Source organism: Littorina saxatilis, linkage group LG15 (assembly GCF_037325665.1).
Source record: "Littorina saxatilis isolate snail1 linkage group LG15, US_GU_Lsax_2.0, whole genome shotgun sequence".
Classification (NCBI taxonomy): domain Eukaryota; kingdom Metazoa; phylum Mollusca; class Gastropoda; order Littorinimorpha; family Littorinidae; genus Littorina; species Littorina saxatilis.
Window position 1 is genome coordinate 49,409,567 of NC_090259.1, and position 17,635 is coordinate 49,427,201.

A 17,635-nucleotide genomic window follows, 5' to 3' on the forward strand; every position below is an offset into this window, starting at 1 on the left:
CGTCCAAAGTTAACCCGTGTCTGTCCCGTCCTAAGTTAACCCGTGTCTGTCCCGTCCTAAGTTAACATGTGTCTGTCCCGTCCAAAGTTAACATGTGTCTGTCCCGTCCAAAGTTAACCCGTGTCTGTCCCGTCCTAAGTTAACCCGTGTCTGTCCCGTCCAAAGTTAACATGTGTCTGTCCCGTCCTAAGTTAACCCGTGTCTGTCCCGTCCAAAGTTAACCCGTGTCTGTCCCGTCCAAAGTTAACCCGTGTCTGTCCCGTCCAAAGTTAACCCGTGTCTGTCCCGTCCTAAGTTAACCCGTGTCTGTCCCGTCCTAAGTTAACATGTGTCTGTCCCGTCCAAAGTTAACATGTGTCTGTCCCGTCCAAAGTTAACATGTGTCTGTCCCGTCCAAAGTTAACCCGTGTCTGTCCCGTCCAAAGTTAACCCGTGTCTGTCCCGTCCAAAGTTAACCCGTGTCTGTCCCGTCCAAAGTTAACCCGTGTCTGTCCCGTCCAAAGTTAACCCGTGTCTGTCCCGTCCAAAGTTAACCCGTGTCTGTCCCGTCCAAAGTTAACCCGTGTCTGTCCCGTCCAAAGTTAACCCGTGTCTGTCCCGTCCAAAGTTAACCCGTGTCTGTCCCGTCCAAAGTTAACCCGTGTCTGTCCCGTCCAAAGTTAACCCGTGTCTGTCCCGTCCTAAGTTAACCCGTGTCTGTCCCGTCCAAAGTTAACATGTGTCTGTCCCGTCCTAAGTTAACCCGTGTCTGTCCCGTCCAAAGTTAACATGTGTCTGTCCCGTCCAAAGTTAACATGTGTCTGTCCCGTCCTAAGTTAACCCGTGTCTGTCCCGTCCTAAGTTAACCCGTGTCTGTCCCGTCCAAAGTTAACATGTGTCTGTCCCGTCCTAAGTTAACCCGTGTCTGTCCCGTCCTAAGTTAACCCGTGTCTGTCCCGTCCTAAGTTAACCCGTGTCTGTCCCGTCCTAAGTTAACCCGTGTCTGTCCCGTCCAAAGTTAACCCGTGTCTGTCCCGTCCTAAGTTAACCCGTGTCTGTCCCGTCCAAAGTTAACATGTGTCTGTCCCGTCCAAAGTTAACCCGTGTCTGTCCCGTCCTAAGTTAACCCGTGTCTGTCCCGTCCAAAGTTAACATGTGTCTGTCCCGTCCAAAGTTAACATGTGTCTGTCCCGTCCAAAGTTAACATTTGTCTGTCCCGTCCAAAGTTAACATGTGTCTGTCCCGTCCAAAGTTAACATGTGTCTGTCCCGTCCAAAGTTAACATGTGTCTGTCCCGTCCTAAGTTAACCCGTGTCTGTCCCGTCCAAAGTTAACATGTGTCTGTCCCGTCCAAAGTTAACCCGTGTCTGTCCCGTCCTAAGTTAACCCGTGTCTGTCCCGTCCAAAGTTAACATGTGTCTGTCCCGTCCAAAGTTAACCCGTGTCTGTCCCGTCCTAAGTTAACCCGTGTCTGTCCCGTCCAAAGTTAACCCGTGTCTGTCCCGTCCAAAGTTAACCCGTGTCTGTCCCGTCCAAAGTTAACCCGTGTCTGTCCCGTCCAAAGTTAACATGTGTCTGTCCCGTCCAAAGTTAACCCGTGTCTGTCCCGTCCAAAGTTAACCCGTGTCTGTCCCGTCCTAAGTTAACATGTGTCTGTCCCGTCCAAAGTTAACATGTGTCTGTCCCGTCCAAAGTTAACATGTGTCTGTCCCGTCCAAAGTTAACCCGTGTCTGTCCCGTCCAAAGTTAACCCGTGTCTGTCCCGTCCAAAGTTAACCCGTGTCTGTCCCGTCCAAAGTTAACCCGTGTCTGTCCCGTCCAAAGTTAACCCGTGTCTGTCCCGTCCTAAGTTAACCCGTGTCTGTCCCGTCCAAAGTTAACATGTGTCTGTCCCGTCCAAAGTTAACATGTGTCTGTCCCGTCCAAAGTTAACATGTGTCTGTCCCGTCCAAAGTTAACCCGTGTCTGTCCCGTCCTAAGTTAACATGTGTCTGTCCCGTCCAAAGTTAACATGTGTCTGTCCCGTCCAAAGTTAACATGTGTCTGTCCCGTCCAAAGTTAACCCGTGTCTGTCCCGTCCAAAGTTAACCCGTGTCTGTCCCGTCCAAAGTTAACCCGTGTCTGTCCCGTCCTAAGTTAACCCGTGTCTGTCCCGTCCAAAGTTAACCCGTGTCTGTCCCGTCCAAAGTTAACCCGTGTCTGTCCCGTCCAAAGTTAACCCGTGTCTGTCCCGTCCAAAGTTAACCCGTGTCTGTCCCGTCCTAAGTTAACCCGTGTCTGTCCCGTCCAAAGTTAACCCGTGTCTGTCCCGTCCTAAGTTAACCCGTGTCTGTCCCGTCCTAAGTTAACCCGTGTCTGTCCCGTCCAAAGTTAACCCGTGTCTGTCCCGTCCAAAGTTAACCCGTGTCTGTCCCGTCCAAAGTTAACCCGTGTCTGTCCCGTCCAAAGTTAACCCGTGTCTGTCCCGTCCAAAGTTAACCCGTGTCTGTCCCGTCCAAAGTTAACCCGTGTCTGTCCCGTCCTAAGTTAACCCGTGTCTGTCCCGTCCAAAGTTAACCCGTGTCTGTCCCGTCCAAAGTTAACATGTGTCTGTCCCGTCCAAAGTTAACCCGTGTCTGTCCCGTCCTAAGTTAACCCGTGTCTGTCCCGTCCAAAGTTAACATGTGTCTGTCCCGTCCAAAGTTAACATGTGTCTGTCCCGTCCTAAGTTAACCCGTGTCTGTCCCGTCCAAAGTTAACCCGTGTCTGTCCCGTCCAAAGTTAACCCGTGTCTGTCCCGTCCAAAGTTAACCCGTGTCTGTCCCGTCCAAAGTTAACCCGTGTCTGTCCCGTCCAAAGTTAACCCGTGTCTGTCCCGTCCAAAGTTAACATGTGTCTGTCCCGTCCAAAGTTAACCCGTGTCTGTCCCGTCCAAAGTTAACCCGTGTCTGTCCCGTCCAAAGTTAACCCGTGTCTGTCCCGTCCTAAGTTAACCCGTGTCTGTCCCGTCCAAAGTTAACATGTGTCTGTCCCGTCCAAAGTTAACCCGTGTCTGTCCCGTCCAAAGTTAACCCGTGTCTGTCCCGTCCTAAGTTAACCCGTGTCTGTCCCGTCCTAAGTTAACCCGTGTCTGTCCCGTCCAAAGTTAACATGTGTCTGTCCCGTCCAAAGTTAACATGTGTCTGTCCCGTCCTAAGTTAACATGTGTCTGTCCCGTCCAAAGTTAACATGTGTCTGTCCCGTCCAAAGTTAACCCGTGTCTGTCCCGTCCAAAGTTAACCCGTGTCTGTCCCGTCCAAAGTTAACCCGTGTCTGTCCCGTCCAAAGTTAACCCGTGTCTGTCCCGTCCAAAGTTAACCCGTGTCTGTCCCGTCCAAAGTTAACCCGTGTCTGTCCCGTCCAAAGTTAACATGTGTCTGTCCCGTCCTAAGTTAACCCGTGTCTGTCCCGTCCAAAGTTAACCCGTGTCTGTCCCGTCCAAAGTTAACCCGTGTCTGTCCCGTCCAAAGTTAACATGTGTCTGTCCCGTCCTAAGTTAACCCGTGTCTGTCCCGTCCAAAGTTAACATGTGTCTGTCCCGTCCAAAGTTAACATGTGTCTGTCCCGTCCTAAGTTAACCCGTGTCTGTCCCGTCCAAAGTTAACCCGTGTCTGTCCCGTCCAAAGTTAACCCGTGTCTGTCCCGTCCAAAGTTAACCCGTGTCTGTCCCGTCCAAAGTTAACCCGTGTCTGTCCCGTCCTAAGTTAACCCGTGTCTGTCCCGTCCAAAGTTAACCCGTGTCTGTCCCGTCCAAAGTTAACCCGTGTCTGTCCCGTCCAAAGTTAACCCGTGTCTGTCCCGTCCAAAGTTAACCCGTGTCTGTCCCGTCCAAAGTTAACATGTGTCTGTCCCGTCCAAAGTTAACCCGTGTCTGTCCCGTCCAAAGTTAACTCGTGTCTGTCCCGTCCTAAGTTAACCCGTGTCTGTCCCGTCCAAAGTTAACCCGTGTCTGTCCCGTCCAAAGTTAACCCGTGTCTGTCCCGTCCTAAGTTAACCCGTGTCTGTCCCGTCCAAAGTTAACCCGTGTCTGTCCCGTCCCGAATTGGAGCCCGCGACTCTTTGATCACAAGTCCAGCGCTCCACCAACTGAGCTACCGGGCCCTAACATATAAATCATGCAATGCTGTGCCATGAGATGAATGATGCTACTCTATGCTGTGTGAATGATGCTACTCTATGCTGTGTGAATGATGCTACTCTATGCTGTGTGAATGATGCTATATAAATATGATGGAATGCTATATGATGCAATGCTGTGTTGTGGCGACAGGTACGCCCTGGTGGACTTTGGACTTGCGCACGACGCCCCGGTCAAGCTGTACCCAGCTAACAAGGGCAGACCACCATTTGTCAAAGACCACAGACCGCACAAGGACAACGTGGGTGGAAGAGTTTCTCTCCCTTAGTGTTGTTGGCCCTCTCTCCCTCTCTAGTTCCCTCCCCTGCCCAGTCCGTCTCCTGCTTGTGTCGGTTGTAAACAAAACGGCAAGTTGTACTTGTCACATTTACCCAGTTGTCAGAATGTCCGTCCCCCTGATTGACTTGTACCAACAACTCTGCTCTGTCTCTACCAGTTGTCAGAATGTCCGTCCCCCTGATTGACTTGTACCAACAACTCTGCTATGTCTCTACCAGTTGTCAGAATGTCCGTCCCCCTGATTGACTTGTACCAACAACTCTGCTCTGTCTCTACCAGTTGTCAGAATGTCCGTCCCCCTGATTGACTTGTACCAACAACTCTGCTATGTCTCTACCAGTTGTCAGAATGTCCGTCCCCCTGATTGACTTGTACCAACAACTCTGCTCTGTCTCTACCAGTTGTCAGAATGTCCGTCCCCCTGATTGACTTGTACCAACAACTCTGCTCTGTCTCTACCAGTTGTCAGAATGTCCGTCCCCCTGATTGACTTGTACCAACAACTCTGCTCTGTCTCTACCAGTTGTCAGAATGTCCGTCCCCCTGATTCACTTGTACCAACAACTCTGCTCTGTCTCTACCAGTTGTCAGAATGTCCGTCCCCCTGATTGACTTGTACCAACAACTCTGCTATGTCTCTACCAGTTGTCAGAATGTCCGTCCCCCTGATTCACTTGTACCAACAACTCTGCTCTGTCTCTACCAAAGACTTCAGGAACTGTTCAAACAATGCCTGCGTAGGTGTGCTTGTCATTTTTTGGTATTTTTTAAGTTGATTAAAAACTTTTTGCAGCTCCTAACAGTTTTTAAAAAAAAACCTCATTATGCTTTTTCACATCTTGAAATGTGCTTTGAATGTTATAATCACAACGGTGGAAGTTGTTTTCTGATTTGATCCAATGACACTGGCTGTGCTGTGTTGCAGACAAAGCAGAGGTCAACTACGGTAGCAGACGGCACGAGTACAGACAACAAGTCGGGTCAGGCGTCCACCTCCCGCGTTCCTCTCTCCCCTGTACGCTCAGCCACTCGCTCACCTCGCAAAGACGCTGGTGTGAGTAGATGTGGCCTTTGTTTAGTCTTGTTCTCTGTGTGTGTGTTGATGTGGCCTTTGTTTAGTCTTGTTCTGTGTGTGTGAGTAGATGTGGCCTTTGTTTAGTCTTGTTCTCTGTGTGTGTGAGTAGATGTGGCCTTTGTTTAGTCTTGTTCTCTGTGTGTGTGTTGATGTGGCCTTTGTTTAGTCTTGTTCTGTGTGTGTGTGTAGATGTGGCCTTTGTTTAGTCTTGTTCTCTGTGTGTGTGAGTAGATGTGGCCTTTGTTTAGTCTTGTTCTCTGTGTGTGTGTAGATGTGGCCTTTGTTTAGTCTTGTTCTCTGTGTGTGTGTGTGTAGATGTGGCCTAAGTTTAGTCTTGTTCTGTGTGTGTGTGTAGATGTGGCCTTTGTTTAGTCTTGTTCTGTGTGTGTGTGTGTAGATGTGGCCTTTGTTTAGTCTTGTTCTCTGTGTGTGTGTAGATGTGGCCTTTGTTTAGTCTTGTTCTGTGTGTCTGTGTGTGTGTTGATGTGGCCTTTGTTTAGTCTTGTTCTGTGTGTGTGTGTAGATGTGGCCTTTGTTTAGTCTTGTTCTGTGTGTGTGAGTAGATGTGGCCTTTGTTTAGTCTTGTTCTGTGTGTGTGTGTGATGATGTGGCCTTTGTTTAGTCTTGTTCTGTGTGTGTGTGTAGATGTGGCCTTTGTTTAGTCTTGTTTTGTGTATGTGTGTAGATGTGGCCTTTGTTTAGTCTTGTTCTCTGTGTGTGTGTGAGTAGATGTGGCTTTTGTTTAGTCTTGTTCTGTGTGTGTGTTGATGTGGCCTTTGTTTAGTCTTGTTCTGTGTGTGTGTGTAGATGTGGCCTTTGTTTAGTCTTGTTCTGTGTGTGTGTGTGTAGATGTGGCCTTTGTTTAGTCTTGTTCTCTGTGTGTGTGTGAGTAGATGTGGCCTTTGTTTAGTCTTGTTCTGTGTGTGTGTGTAGATGTGGCCTTTGTTTAGTCTTGTTCTGTGTGTGTGTGTGTAGATGTGGCCTTTGTTTAGTCTTGTTATGTGTGTGTGTGTAGATGTGGCCTTTGTTTAGTCTTGTTCTGTGTGTGTGAGTAGATGTGGCCTTTGTTTAGTCTTGTTTTGTGTATGTGTGTAGATGTGGCCTTTGTTTAGTCTTGTTCTCTGTGTGTGTGTTGATGTGGCCTTTGTTTAGTCTTGTTCTGTGTGTGTGTGTAGATGTGGCCTTTGTTTAGTCTTGTTCTCTGTGTGTGTGTAGATGTGGCCTTTGTTTAGTCTTGTTCTGTGTGTGTGTGTGCAGGATGTGGGTGTGTGTGTGCAGGGTGTGTGTGCAGGGTGTGTGTGTGTGTGCAGGGTGTGTGTGTGTGTATGTGCAGGGTGTGTGTGTGTGTGTGTGTGTGCAGGGTGTGTGCAGGGTGTGTGTGTGTGTGTGTGTGTGTGTATATGTGCAGGGTGTGTGTGTATATGTGCAGGGTGTGTTTGTGGCTATGGTAACTATCGGCAGAAATCCCAAACAATGAGAATTCCATTATTTTAACATTTGAAATAAAAAGAAAGTTGTATTTTCTTTTTATTTCAAACAAGATAGCTGTGTGCTTTGTCTTAGAATGTTTTGTTAAGGAAAACACGACATTAAGTCAGGTGTCTCGGTTTTGTGACCAACATGTTTCTCACAGCAGTTGTGCAATGCTGAAAACACAAATAACCAAAGGGCAGTAAGCACTCTAGATGCATACGACACGTGTAATTGACTAAGCGAGAGTTATACGGAACCAGTCTCCTGGCACCTGAGAGAATAACAAGCATTGAAATGAACAAGCAACTTTCATCCTCAAAATACACATCTTCACATTTTACGAGTATTTGTTTAAAATTGTTTAACATGTGTTTGCGAAGTGAGCATAGGGAGAGAGGGACACACACACACACACACACACACACCCTGCACACACACACACACACACACACACACACACACACACACACACACTCACACACACACACACACACACACACACAACGATACACAGTCTTCACATTTATTCTTCTTGAAAACTTGAGAGCTTTATCTTCTGAATCAAAGTGGCATATCATATGCTTTGTGTTAACTTTTTGACAGCAGTCCACCAAAGTGGAGAGCGTGACCTCCAACTTGTTCCCCCCTCCTCCCCCTCCCAGCGGCAAGGGGGTAAAGGCCTCCAGGAGTCAGCAGAGCGTAGCAGACTTGGGTCTGACGGCAGAGTCAGTCAGGCGTGTCCCCACCTCCCCCCGCCGCACTGTGCTGCAGGTATGTGTGTGTGTGTGTGTCAGTATGTGTGTGTGTTTCTGTATGTGTGTTTGTGTATACATGTGATGGACGTGTATGTGTGTTTGTGTTGAAAATTTTGTTCCACTCTCTCTTTCTATCTCTTCCCCCTCCCCTCCCCCCCTTTTTCCATTCACTTTTACATTTGAGTGTTCTGTCTTGATTGCTGGCCTCCATGGGGTCAGCTTATCCAAAAGTTCATGTCAGGAATCCAGCCAGCACATTTTTACTTCATCCCATTCTATCAATTGCTTCAAAAGTCTGCCCACCAAACTTGATGGAGTTGTCCCCCTTGCTGTGACAGAGGGCGCTGCTGAGCGGGGACGAGACGGGCAGGAGGAAGGGTGGAGGTGGCAGCTCCCTCCACGTTTCTCCCTCCAAGCGAGCTGGTCATCGTCCCGGCAACATGGCCACCTGTGATTGTTACGGTCGGCCCGTCATCTGTACTATCTGCAGTGCCAGGTGAGTCAGTGTGAGCATGACATTGTGTCCTGTTACAGGTGAAAGTCTGCAAGTTGCTTTGATCATGTGTTGGCATAGGTTTGTGTTTGTCTGTGTGTGAGTGTGAGTGTGTCTCCTCTGTGAGAATATAACCATGCATGCCTGTTGTTGTAACAGACAAATGTCTGTTGTAAAGACGGACGGTGAAGTCACGTTCTTGTTCTCTGTGTTATAAAGACGGACGGTAAAGTCACGTTCTTGTTTTGTGTGTGCAGGACTGTTCAGTCAGCACAGAGAGCTGGCACACCTGGCTTCCGGGCACCTGAGGTCTTGATGAAACACCCCCAGCAGTCCACAGGTAAATGTGATGGGTGTAAAGGTAGAGTAGAACCCCTTTTTAAGCCCCCCCCCCCCCCCTCAGAGAAGACCCCCCCCCCCAGTGAAGACCCCCCCCCCCCAGTGAAGACCCCCCCCCCAGTGAAGACCCCCCCCCCCCCCCCCCAGTGAAGACCCCCCCCCCCCCCCAGTGAAGACTCCCTCCTTTTTCAGACCTGCTTTCCCAGATTTTTTGTTCATAAATTGAAAATGTCCCTCCATTTTAAAAGTACGTCTTTTTTAGAACCTGGTTTTCTTATTTATATTTTTGTTAGGGTCTCAAAAGTACTAATAATGGAGGTCCACTGTGGAGGCTTGTTGACTGCTAATGTTTTGTTCAGCAAGTAACACAGTGACAAGTGACTTGTCCTTTTCATCTTGTTGACTGCTAATGTTTTGTTCAGCAAGTAACACACTGACAAGTGACTTGTCCTTTTCATCTTGTTGACTGCTAATGTTTTGTTCAGCAAGTAACACACTGACAAGTCACTTGTCCTTTTCATCTTATTGATATTGAATTCTTCTGCGCTGCCTTTCCGTAATTTATTCATTATAATTTTATTTGTCCTTGCACAGCTGTGGACATGTGGTCGGCAGGAGTTATCTTCCTTTCCCTGCTGTCGGGCCGCTATCCGTTTTTCCGCGGCAATGACGACTTGACGTGTCTGAGTCAGATCATCAGCTTGCTGGGCACCGAGGCCGTGCAGGCGGCCGCACAGAGCTTTGGTTTGTACACAGCGTACAGTTTGTACAGTGAATATAGTGTGTACAGTTTGTACAGTGCATATAGTGTGTACAGTCGCCTGGAGCCAATTGATGGGACTCGCGCTATAGAAAAGTTATTTATTATTATTATTAGTAGTAGTATTACAGTGTGTATAGTTTGTACATCGTGTACAGTTTATACAGTTTGCACAGTACGAATCTTGCTCCCATAAGTATTTGTAGTTCTGTGTACCTTCTTGTGATCTGAAGGTTTCAAATGTACACACACACACACACAAAGAGTTTTAATCAAATAACGCAGAGCTTTGTTTTATAGATTTATTTTATAATTATGTTGTCTGCTTTTAGAGTTGTTACTTATCTTTGTTCAGCACACACAGAGTGTCAAGAAATCAGTAGCATTATGGTGTGTACAGTAAGTGTATGACTCAATGCAGAGTGTCAAGAAATCAGTAGCATTATGGTGTGTACAGTAAGTGTGTGACTCAATGCAGAGTGTCAAGAAATCAGTAGCATTATGGTGTGTACAGTAAGTGTGTGACTCAATGCAGAGTGTCAAGAAATCAGTAGCATTATGGTGTGTACAGTAAGTGTGTGACTCAATGCAGAGTGTCAAGAAATCAGTAGCATTATGGTGTGTACAGTAAGTGTGTGACTCAATGCAGAGTGTCAAGAAATCAGTAGCATTATGGTGTGTACAGTAAGTGTGTGACTCAATGCAGAGTGTCAAGAAATCAGTAGCATTATGGTGTGTACAGTAAGTGTGTGACTCAATGCAGAGTGTCAAGAAATCAGTAGCATTATGGTGTGTACAGTAAGTGTATGACTCAATGCAGAATGATATAGATGTCTATGCTTGTTTTCTCTTTATATACCTCTTTATGCCAGAGTACATGTTAATGGTGTTATCTCAAGTGCCAGGAGATTGGTTACGCATAGCTCTCACTTACTCTGTTACACATAGAGACTCTGGTAACACTCCAACATTCAGATAGGCTGGTAACACTCCAACATTCAGATAGGCTGGTGGCACTCCAACATTCAGATAGGCTGGTGGCACTCCAACATTCAGATAGGCTGGTAACACTCCAACATTCAGATAGGCTGGTAACACTCCAACATTCAGATAGGCTGGTAACACTCCAACATTCAGATAGGCTGGTAACACTCCAACATTCAGATAGGCTGGTAACACTCCAACATTCAGATAGGCTGGTGGCACTACAACATTCAGATAGGCTGGTAACACTCCAACATTCAGATAGGCTGGTAACACTCCAACATTCAGATAGGCTGGTAACACTCCAACATTCAGATAGGCTGGTAACACTCCAACATTCAGATAGGCTGGTAACACTCCAACATTCAGATAGGCTGGTAACACTCCAACATTCAGATAGGCTGGTGGCACTCCAACATTCAGATAGGCTGGTGGCACTCCAACATTCAGATAGGCTGGTAACACTCCAACATTCAGATAGGCTGGTAACACTCCAACATTCAGATAGGCTGGTAACACTCCAACATTCAGATAGGCTGGTGGCACTCCAACATTCAGATAGGCTGGTGGCACTCCAACATTCAGATAGGCTGGTAACACTCCAACATTCAGATAGGCTGGTAACACTCCAACATTCAGATAGGCTGGTAACACTCCAACATTCAGATAGGCTGGTAACACTCCAACATTCAGATAGGCTGGTAACACTCCAACATTCAGATAGGCTGGTAACACTCCAACATTCAGATAGGCTGGTAACACTCCAACATTCAGATAGGCTGGTGGCACTCCAACATTCAGATAGGCTGGTAACACTCCAACATTCAGATAGGCTGGTAACACTCCAACATTCAGATAGGCTGGTGGCACTCCAACATTCAGATAGGCTGGTGGCACTCCAACATTCAGATAGGCTGATAACACTCCAACATTCAGATAGGCTGGTGGCACTCCAACATTCAGATAGGCTGGTAACACTCCAACATTCAGATAGGCTGGTAACACTCCAACATTCAGATAGGCTGGTAACACTCCAACATTCAGATAGGCTGGTAACACTCCAACATTCAGATAGGCTGGTAACACTCCAACATTCAGATAGGCTGGTAACACTCCAACATTCAGATAGGCTGGTAACACTCCAACATTCAGATAGGCTGGTAACACTCCAACATTCAGATAGGCTGGTAACACTCCAACATTCAGATAGGCTGGTAACACTCCAACATTCAGATAGGCTGGTAACACTCCAACATTCAGATAGGCTGGTAACACTCCAACATTCAGATAGGCTGGTGGCACTCCAACATTCAGATAGGCTGGTAACACTCCAACATTCAGATAGGCTGGTAACACTCCAACATTCAGATAGGCTGGTAACACTCCAACATTCAGATAGGCTGGTGGCACTCCAACATTCAGATAGGCTGGTGGCACTCCAACATTCAGATAGGCTGGTAACACTCCAACATTCAGATAGGCTGGTGGCACTCCAACATTCAGATAGGCTGGTGGCACTCCAACATTCAGATAGGCTGGTAACACTCCAACATTCAGATAGGCTGGTAACACTCCAACATTCAGATAGGCTGGTAACACTCCAACATTCAGATAGGCTGGTAACACTCCAACATTCAGATAGGCTGGTAACACTCCAACATTCAGATAGGCTGGTGGCACTCCAACATTCAGATAGGCTGGTAACACTCCAACATTCAGATAGGCTGGTGGCACTCCAACATTCAGATAGGCTGGTAACACTCCAACATTCAGATAGGCTGGTAACACTCCAACATTCAGATAGGCTGGTGGCACTCCAACATTCAGATAGGCTGGTGGCACTCCAACATTCAGATAGGCTGGTGGCACTCCAACATTCAGATAGGCTGGTAACACTCCAACATTCAGATAGGCTGGTAACACTCCAACATTCAGATAGGCTGGTAACACTCCAACATTCAGATAGGCTGGTAACACTCCAACATTCAGATAGGCTGGTAACACTCCAACATTCAGATAGGCTGGTAACACTCCAACATTCAGAATCATTGAGTTTTTGTTGTTTGATTTCATCATATTTGATATTTTTGCTGACAGAAAAACTGGTGACGTGCCGTCCGGTGACACGGCCGCTTGAACTGAAGAAGCTGTGTCTAAGACTGAGAGCGACACCCGAGAGTAGTGGTGAAAAACACGCAGCGAACGCCACGCGGCAGTGGCCCGACATCCCAGACCCGGCCGTCAACCTGCTTCAACGTCTGCTCGACCCGAACCCGGCCACCAGAATCACAGCGGAGGATTCCCTGTCCCATGAGTTTTTCACGGAGAAATGACTGTAGTTGTGTTCTTAATGCCCATTTAATCTGCCTGGGACCCAGCAGAATTAGGGTAATTACATTGAAAGATTCGGTCTTCAAATAGTTTTTCACTTGTCACGGAGAAATGACTGCGTTGGGTGAAGTGAGATGGTTTGTGGTACGCATGGGATGATAGTCTCTGACACATGTTGCCAGCTTTTCTTGTTGTAAGCAAAGTAGATACAATGGGCAAGATATTTATAACAGTGTGAATGACGGAGATATTTCTTGTTGTAAGCAAAGTAGATACAATGGGCAAGATATTTATAACAGTGTGAATGACGGAGATATTTCCAAACTTGTGAATGTTTTTAAAGACATCAATAGTATATAAATCACACAAAAACAGTGTTGATGACTTTGTGTTGGATCTGTGAGAGTGTTAACTGTATAGGCCTGCACCTGTCTCCATGCAGGTTGCTGTCTGTCTCCATGCAGGTTGCTGTCTGTCTCCATGCAGGTTGCTGTCTGTCTCCATGCAGGTTGCTGTCTGTCTCCATGTCTTCTGTTATTGTTGCCTGTTCCTTGTCCCAGTATGCTCTCACACCGCCCCGTCCCTGTATGCTCTCACACACCCCGTCCCAGTATGCTCTCACACCGCCCCGTCTCAGTATGCTCTCACACTGCCCCGTCCCAGTATGCTCTCACACCGCCCCGTCTCAGTATGCTCTCACACTGCCCCGTCCCAGTATGCTCACACCGCCCCGTCTCAGTATGCTCTCACACCGCCCCGTCTCAGTATGCTCTCACACCGCCCCGTCCCAGTATGCTCACACACCCCGTCCCAGTATGCTCTCACACCGCCCCGTCCCAGTATGCTCTCACACCGCCCCGTCCCAGTATGCTCTCACACCGCCCCGTCCCAGTATGCTCTCACACCGCCCCGTCTCAGTATGCTCTCACACCGCCCCGTCCCAGTATGCTCTCACACCGCCCCGTCCCTGTATGCTCTCACACACCCCGTCCCAGTATGCTCTCACACCGCCCCGTCCCAGTATGCTCTCACACCGCCCCGTCCCAGTATGCTATCACACCGCCCCGTCCCAGTATGCTCTCACACCGCCCCGTCAGTTCAGTCTGTCTGTCAGTTCTGTCTGTCTATCTTTGTGTTTGTCTGTCTGTCTTTCTGTCTGTCTGTCTGTCTGTCTTTTTGTTTGTCTGTCTTTCTGTGTGTCTGTCTGTCTCTGTCTGTCAGTCTGTCTGTCAGTTCTGTCAGTCTGTTAGTCTGTCTTTGTGTTTGTCTGTCTGTCTGTCTTTCTGCCTGTCTTTCTGAAATTCATGGCACGGCTCGTATCTGCGTGTGTATTAACGGTCTTTGTGTGCTTGTCGGAAATGGATGGCGGTGGTTTAGGATAGCAAGGGAGGTCACTCACTGAACAAAGCAGCCAACACAATGAACAGTTTCTTCGTATTATTGCAGTTGCTGACTTTGCACATGGGGGCGTCTATATTGCAAATACACAGTGCATCACTGTCTGTCACCTTGCTGCTTGCTTAGGTATCTTTAGTAGTGTTCACACTCACACACTCACTGACACACACACACACACAATGACCAGGGCCGGATCTGGGGGGGGGGGGGGTTCCTGGGTTCCGGAACACACCTCCCCCCCCCCTGGCCATCCGATGTACCTCTCAGAGAAAAGAAAAAAAAATATATCCGACTTATTTACTAGGCATATATGTCTTTGGGATTATTCCACTGAACCACTATGGTAAATGAATATCTGAACTATTTTGTTACTGTTGAAAATGTGTAATTTTGATTCTCAGTTGCAAGGAAAGACCAAAAAATGACCTCACAAATGCAAAAAATTTTCAGCTTATGGGAGGCTTTGCCCCCCAGACCCCCCAGCGGGGCGTTGCCCCTGCACTCCACCGGGGCCTCGGCGGCCCCTGGACCCCTGCCTTCAGTTGGAACCCCCCCCCCCCCCTCCTCAAACGAACTTGGTCCGGCCCTGATGACACTTGATCAGTCTAACCTTGCTATGTACAGATATAGGTACAGGTAAATACATGGTAACTATGACTACGTTTGAGCAGGCGTTGATCATACACAGGTAGGCTGATTGAAGGGAGCAAGCAATGTCACTGTTTTGCACAGTCAAATGGGGGCTTTTCAGCAACAGCGGGAACGTCTTCCAGTCTGATGGGAAGAACAGGATTGATGTTGTTAGCTGCAAATACAAAGCATTTTAAGTGATTTCTAGGATAGCCTACTTTACTGCGTATGTTTCATAAAAATAAAAATAAATACAACTGAACTATTTGGAAGTGTGTAGATGCGAACGATAATGATATGTACAGGCTGCGTGTCAGGGGGTTGGTATCCATGATGAGAGAAGAGTTGTCATGGTTACGAGGAGTTGTTGATGAGGATGTTGAAGGAATGAGCGCGTGCGTTGTCCGTCCTGCTGCGTGTCGGGGGGTTGGTGTCCATGATGGAGGTGGTGTTGGCATGGCGACGCGGCCGTCTGACCACCCAATGACCGGGGTGTGGTTGTTGCTCTCCATCCTGTCACACACACAGTACAGTGGAGACCTTTACAACACTGATACACACACACACACACACACACACACACACACACACACACACACACACACACAGTGGAACATGGTCAAGTGAGCAGTGACATGTGCTGCCTGGTTTGAGACCGTGAGAACACTGATACATAAGAAGGCGATAGCTGTCTCAGACCTGGGAACCAATACGATCAAAAAAGTTCCTAGACTCATCAAACAGCCATGATATATTACACACTCTTGAAATTGTGTTAACAATACTCATGTCAAATTTAAAAACATTACATTGAGCCATTACGAAAGTACATGGTTTTTACCCCCATAGCCCACACACAATGACAAAACAACACTGCTAGGCACAACAGCTGAACCAAATACTTTTGTATGGGTAGAAAATGAGTTGTTCTTCCATTTGAGATCAAAAACGGGGTCACTATTCCTTGTTTTGATTTGTTGTGTAATTTAGTGTCTGCAAGTTTGCTTTTGCGAATTTGATTTTGGGGGGTGTCTTACTGAGGTCTCCGGTACACTGCATAAACACTAACTCATAAAAAATGAAACTCTTTATTTCATACGGTAGGGGAATGAATGACCTTTCTGGCAATATACTTGCTTTTAATATAACTGGCCGCATCACAAAGATCTACAGCTGAATGTATCTGCCTACTTTTTTTTTATAACAAAGCAGCCAGTTTGCCAACTACAAACAGCCAACTTGCAATGCAAACCGTTGAGCTGAGCCACCTTAGGTCCCATCTTGGAGTTATCTTTCTTGAGCCAGAGATTGACCATTATCAGTCATTTAATCTGACAAGAAACTAACAAACTTCTGACAGCCTACCTGCAGAGCGAATCGTTTGAGCTGCGCCACCTTGGGCCCCTCATTCTCGACATTGGGACAGATACATGTGGATATCACTGTCAAATCCAACGATAACTAATACTGACAAGACTACCTGCAGCGCGAATCGTACCGGCACGGTTGGCCCATTGGTAAGGCGTCCGCCCCGTGATCGGGAGGTCGTGGGTTCAAACCCCGGCCGGGTCATACCTAAGACTTTAAAATTGGCAATCTAGTGGCTGCTCCGCCTGGCGTCTGGCATAATGGGGTTAGTGCTAGGACTGGTTGGTCCGGTGTCAGAATAATGTGACTGGGTGAGACATGAAGCCTGTGCTGCGACTTCTGTCTTGTGTGTGGCGCACGTTATAATTATGTCAAAGCAGCACCGCCCTGATATGGCCCTTCGTGGTCGGCTGGGCGTTAAGCAAACAAACAAACAAAGCGCGAATCGTTTGAGCTGAGCCACCTTAGGTCTCATCTTGTGGTTCTCTTTCTTGAGCCAGAGATGGACCCGTGTCATTAACATCTGACAGCCTACCTGCAGTGCGAATCGTTTGAGTTGCGCCACCTTAGGTCTCATCTTGTGGTTCTCTTTCTTGAGCCAACAGCCATTGATGGATCCTTTAAGTCATTAATCTGACTAGAAACTAACAAAGCAGTTTGCCAACAGCCTACCTGCAGTGCGAATCGTTTGAGTTGCGCCACCTTGGGCCCCACCTTGGGGTTCTCCTTCTTGAGCCAGCGCCTGACCCTCTCCTCGAGGAAGCTGAGCCTGGCCTCCTGTTGCTCCGGACTCTCCGTCCCGTCCCCGCTCTGCCAGTCGCTCTGACCCAGCGACTCGCTGTCGTCCTCGTCGTCATGGGGATACTCCGGGCCCAGCTGGAACATACACTGGCCGTGCAGAGGAGGGACGTTAGATTGGGGTGGTTACATGTGGGGGTGGAGGGGGGGTGGACGCTTGGCACTGAGGCACACTTTAAGGAATAAAGCGCAAAGACCCACTTTTGTATTTACAAACAAAAACTATATTCAGTTATCGCATTGTGACTTATCGACGTCGTCGTGGAATTTTGGCGTAACTCGCTTTAAACAGCTGTTGAGCAGAAGACAAAACTGATTATTTGTATCGTGAAATAGTGTTCATGGTATGGATAGAAACATACAAGAATGTTCAATCATGCATTACCAATCCTATTTGAGATAATATTTCTCATAGACCATAACTTACTAAGTCTGAAGCACAAAAAACATCAAAATCGACAAGAATGGAGTTACGCCAAACTTCCACGACGACATCAACATGTACAGTATCTGACATTCCACGACGACATCAACATGTACAGTATCTGACATTCCACGACGACATCAACATGTACAGTATCTGACATTCCACGACGACATCAACATGTACAGTATCTGACATTCCACGACGACATCAACATGTACAGTATCTGACATTCCACGACGACATCAACATGTACAGTATCTGACATTCCACGACGACATCAACATGTACAGTATCTGACATTCCACGACGACATCAACATGTACAGTATCTAACATTCCACGACGACATCAACATGTACAGTATCTGACATTCCACGACGACATCAACATG

The 17,635-nt window shown here is 47.5% G+C and overlaps 2 protein-coding genes across 4 annotated transcripts in view; one reads left to right on the forward strand and one right to left on the reverse strand.

The window, feature by feature from the left end:
• Positions 1-12,938, forward strand: part of LOC138949540 (cell division cycle 7-related protein kinase-like) — a 35,463-nt gene extending 22,525 nt beyond the window's left edge. The window contains exons 7-13 of one of the 2 annotated variants that reach the window (XM_070321392.1): positions 4,268-4,376; positions 5,340-5,468; positions 7,566-7,733; positions 8,056-8,213; positions 8,468-8,550; positions 9,144-9,293; positions 12,391-12,938. In XM_070321392.1, the coding sequence (XP_070177493.1) occupies positions 4,268-4,376; positions 5,340-5,468; positions 7,566-7,733; positions 8,056-8,213; positions 8,468-8,550; positions 9,144-9,293; positions 12,391-12,626 (1,033 nt within the window). In that variant the 3' untranslated portion in view covers positions 12,627-12,938. The remainder of the gene's footprint in view (positions 1-4,267; positions 4,377-5,339; positions 5,469-7,565; positions 7,734-8,055; positions 8,214-8,467; positions 8,551-9,143; positions 9,294-12,390) is intronic. The other variant, XM_070321393.1, reaches the window with a different exon arrangement.
• A 1,183-nt stretch (positions 12,939-14,121) lies between these two features.
• The window catches only part of LOC138949541 (uncharacterized), a gene marked incomplete in the record, with an annotated part of 28,657 nt that continues 25,143 nt past the window's right edge, over positions 14,122-17,635 (reverse strand). Inside the window, 2 exon segments of one of the 2 annotated variants that reach the window (XM_070321395.1) lie at positions 14,122-15,165; positions 16,693-16,896. In XM_070321395.1, coding sequence (XP_070177496.1) covers positions 15,007-15,165; positions 16,693-16,896 — 363 coding nt within the window. 2 annotated transcript variants of the gene reach the window in all.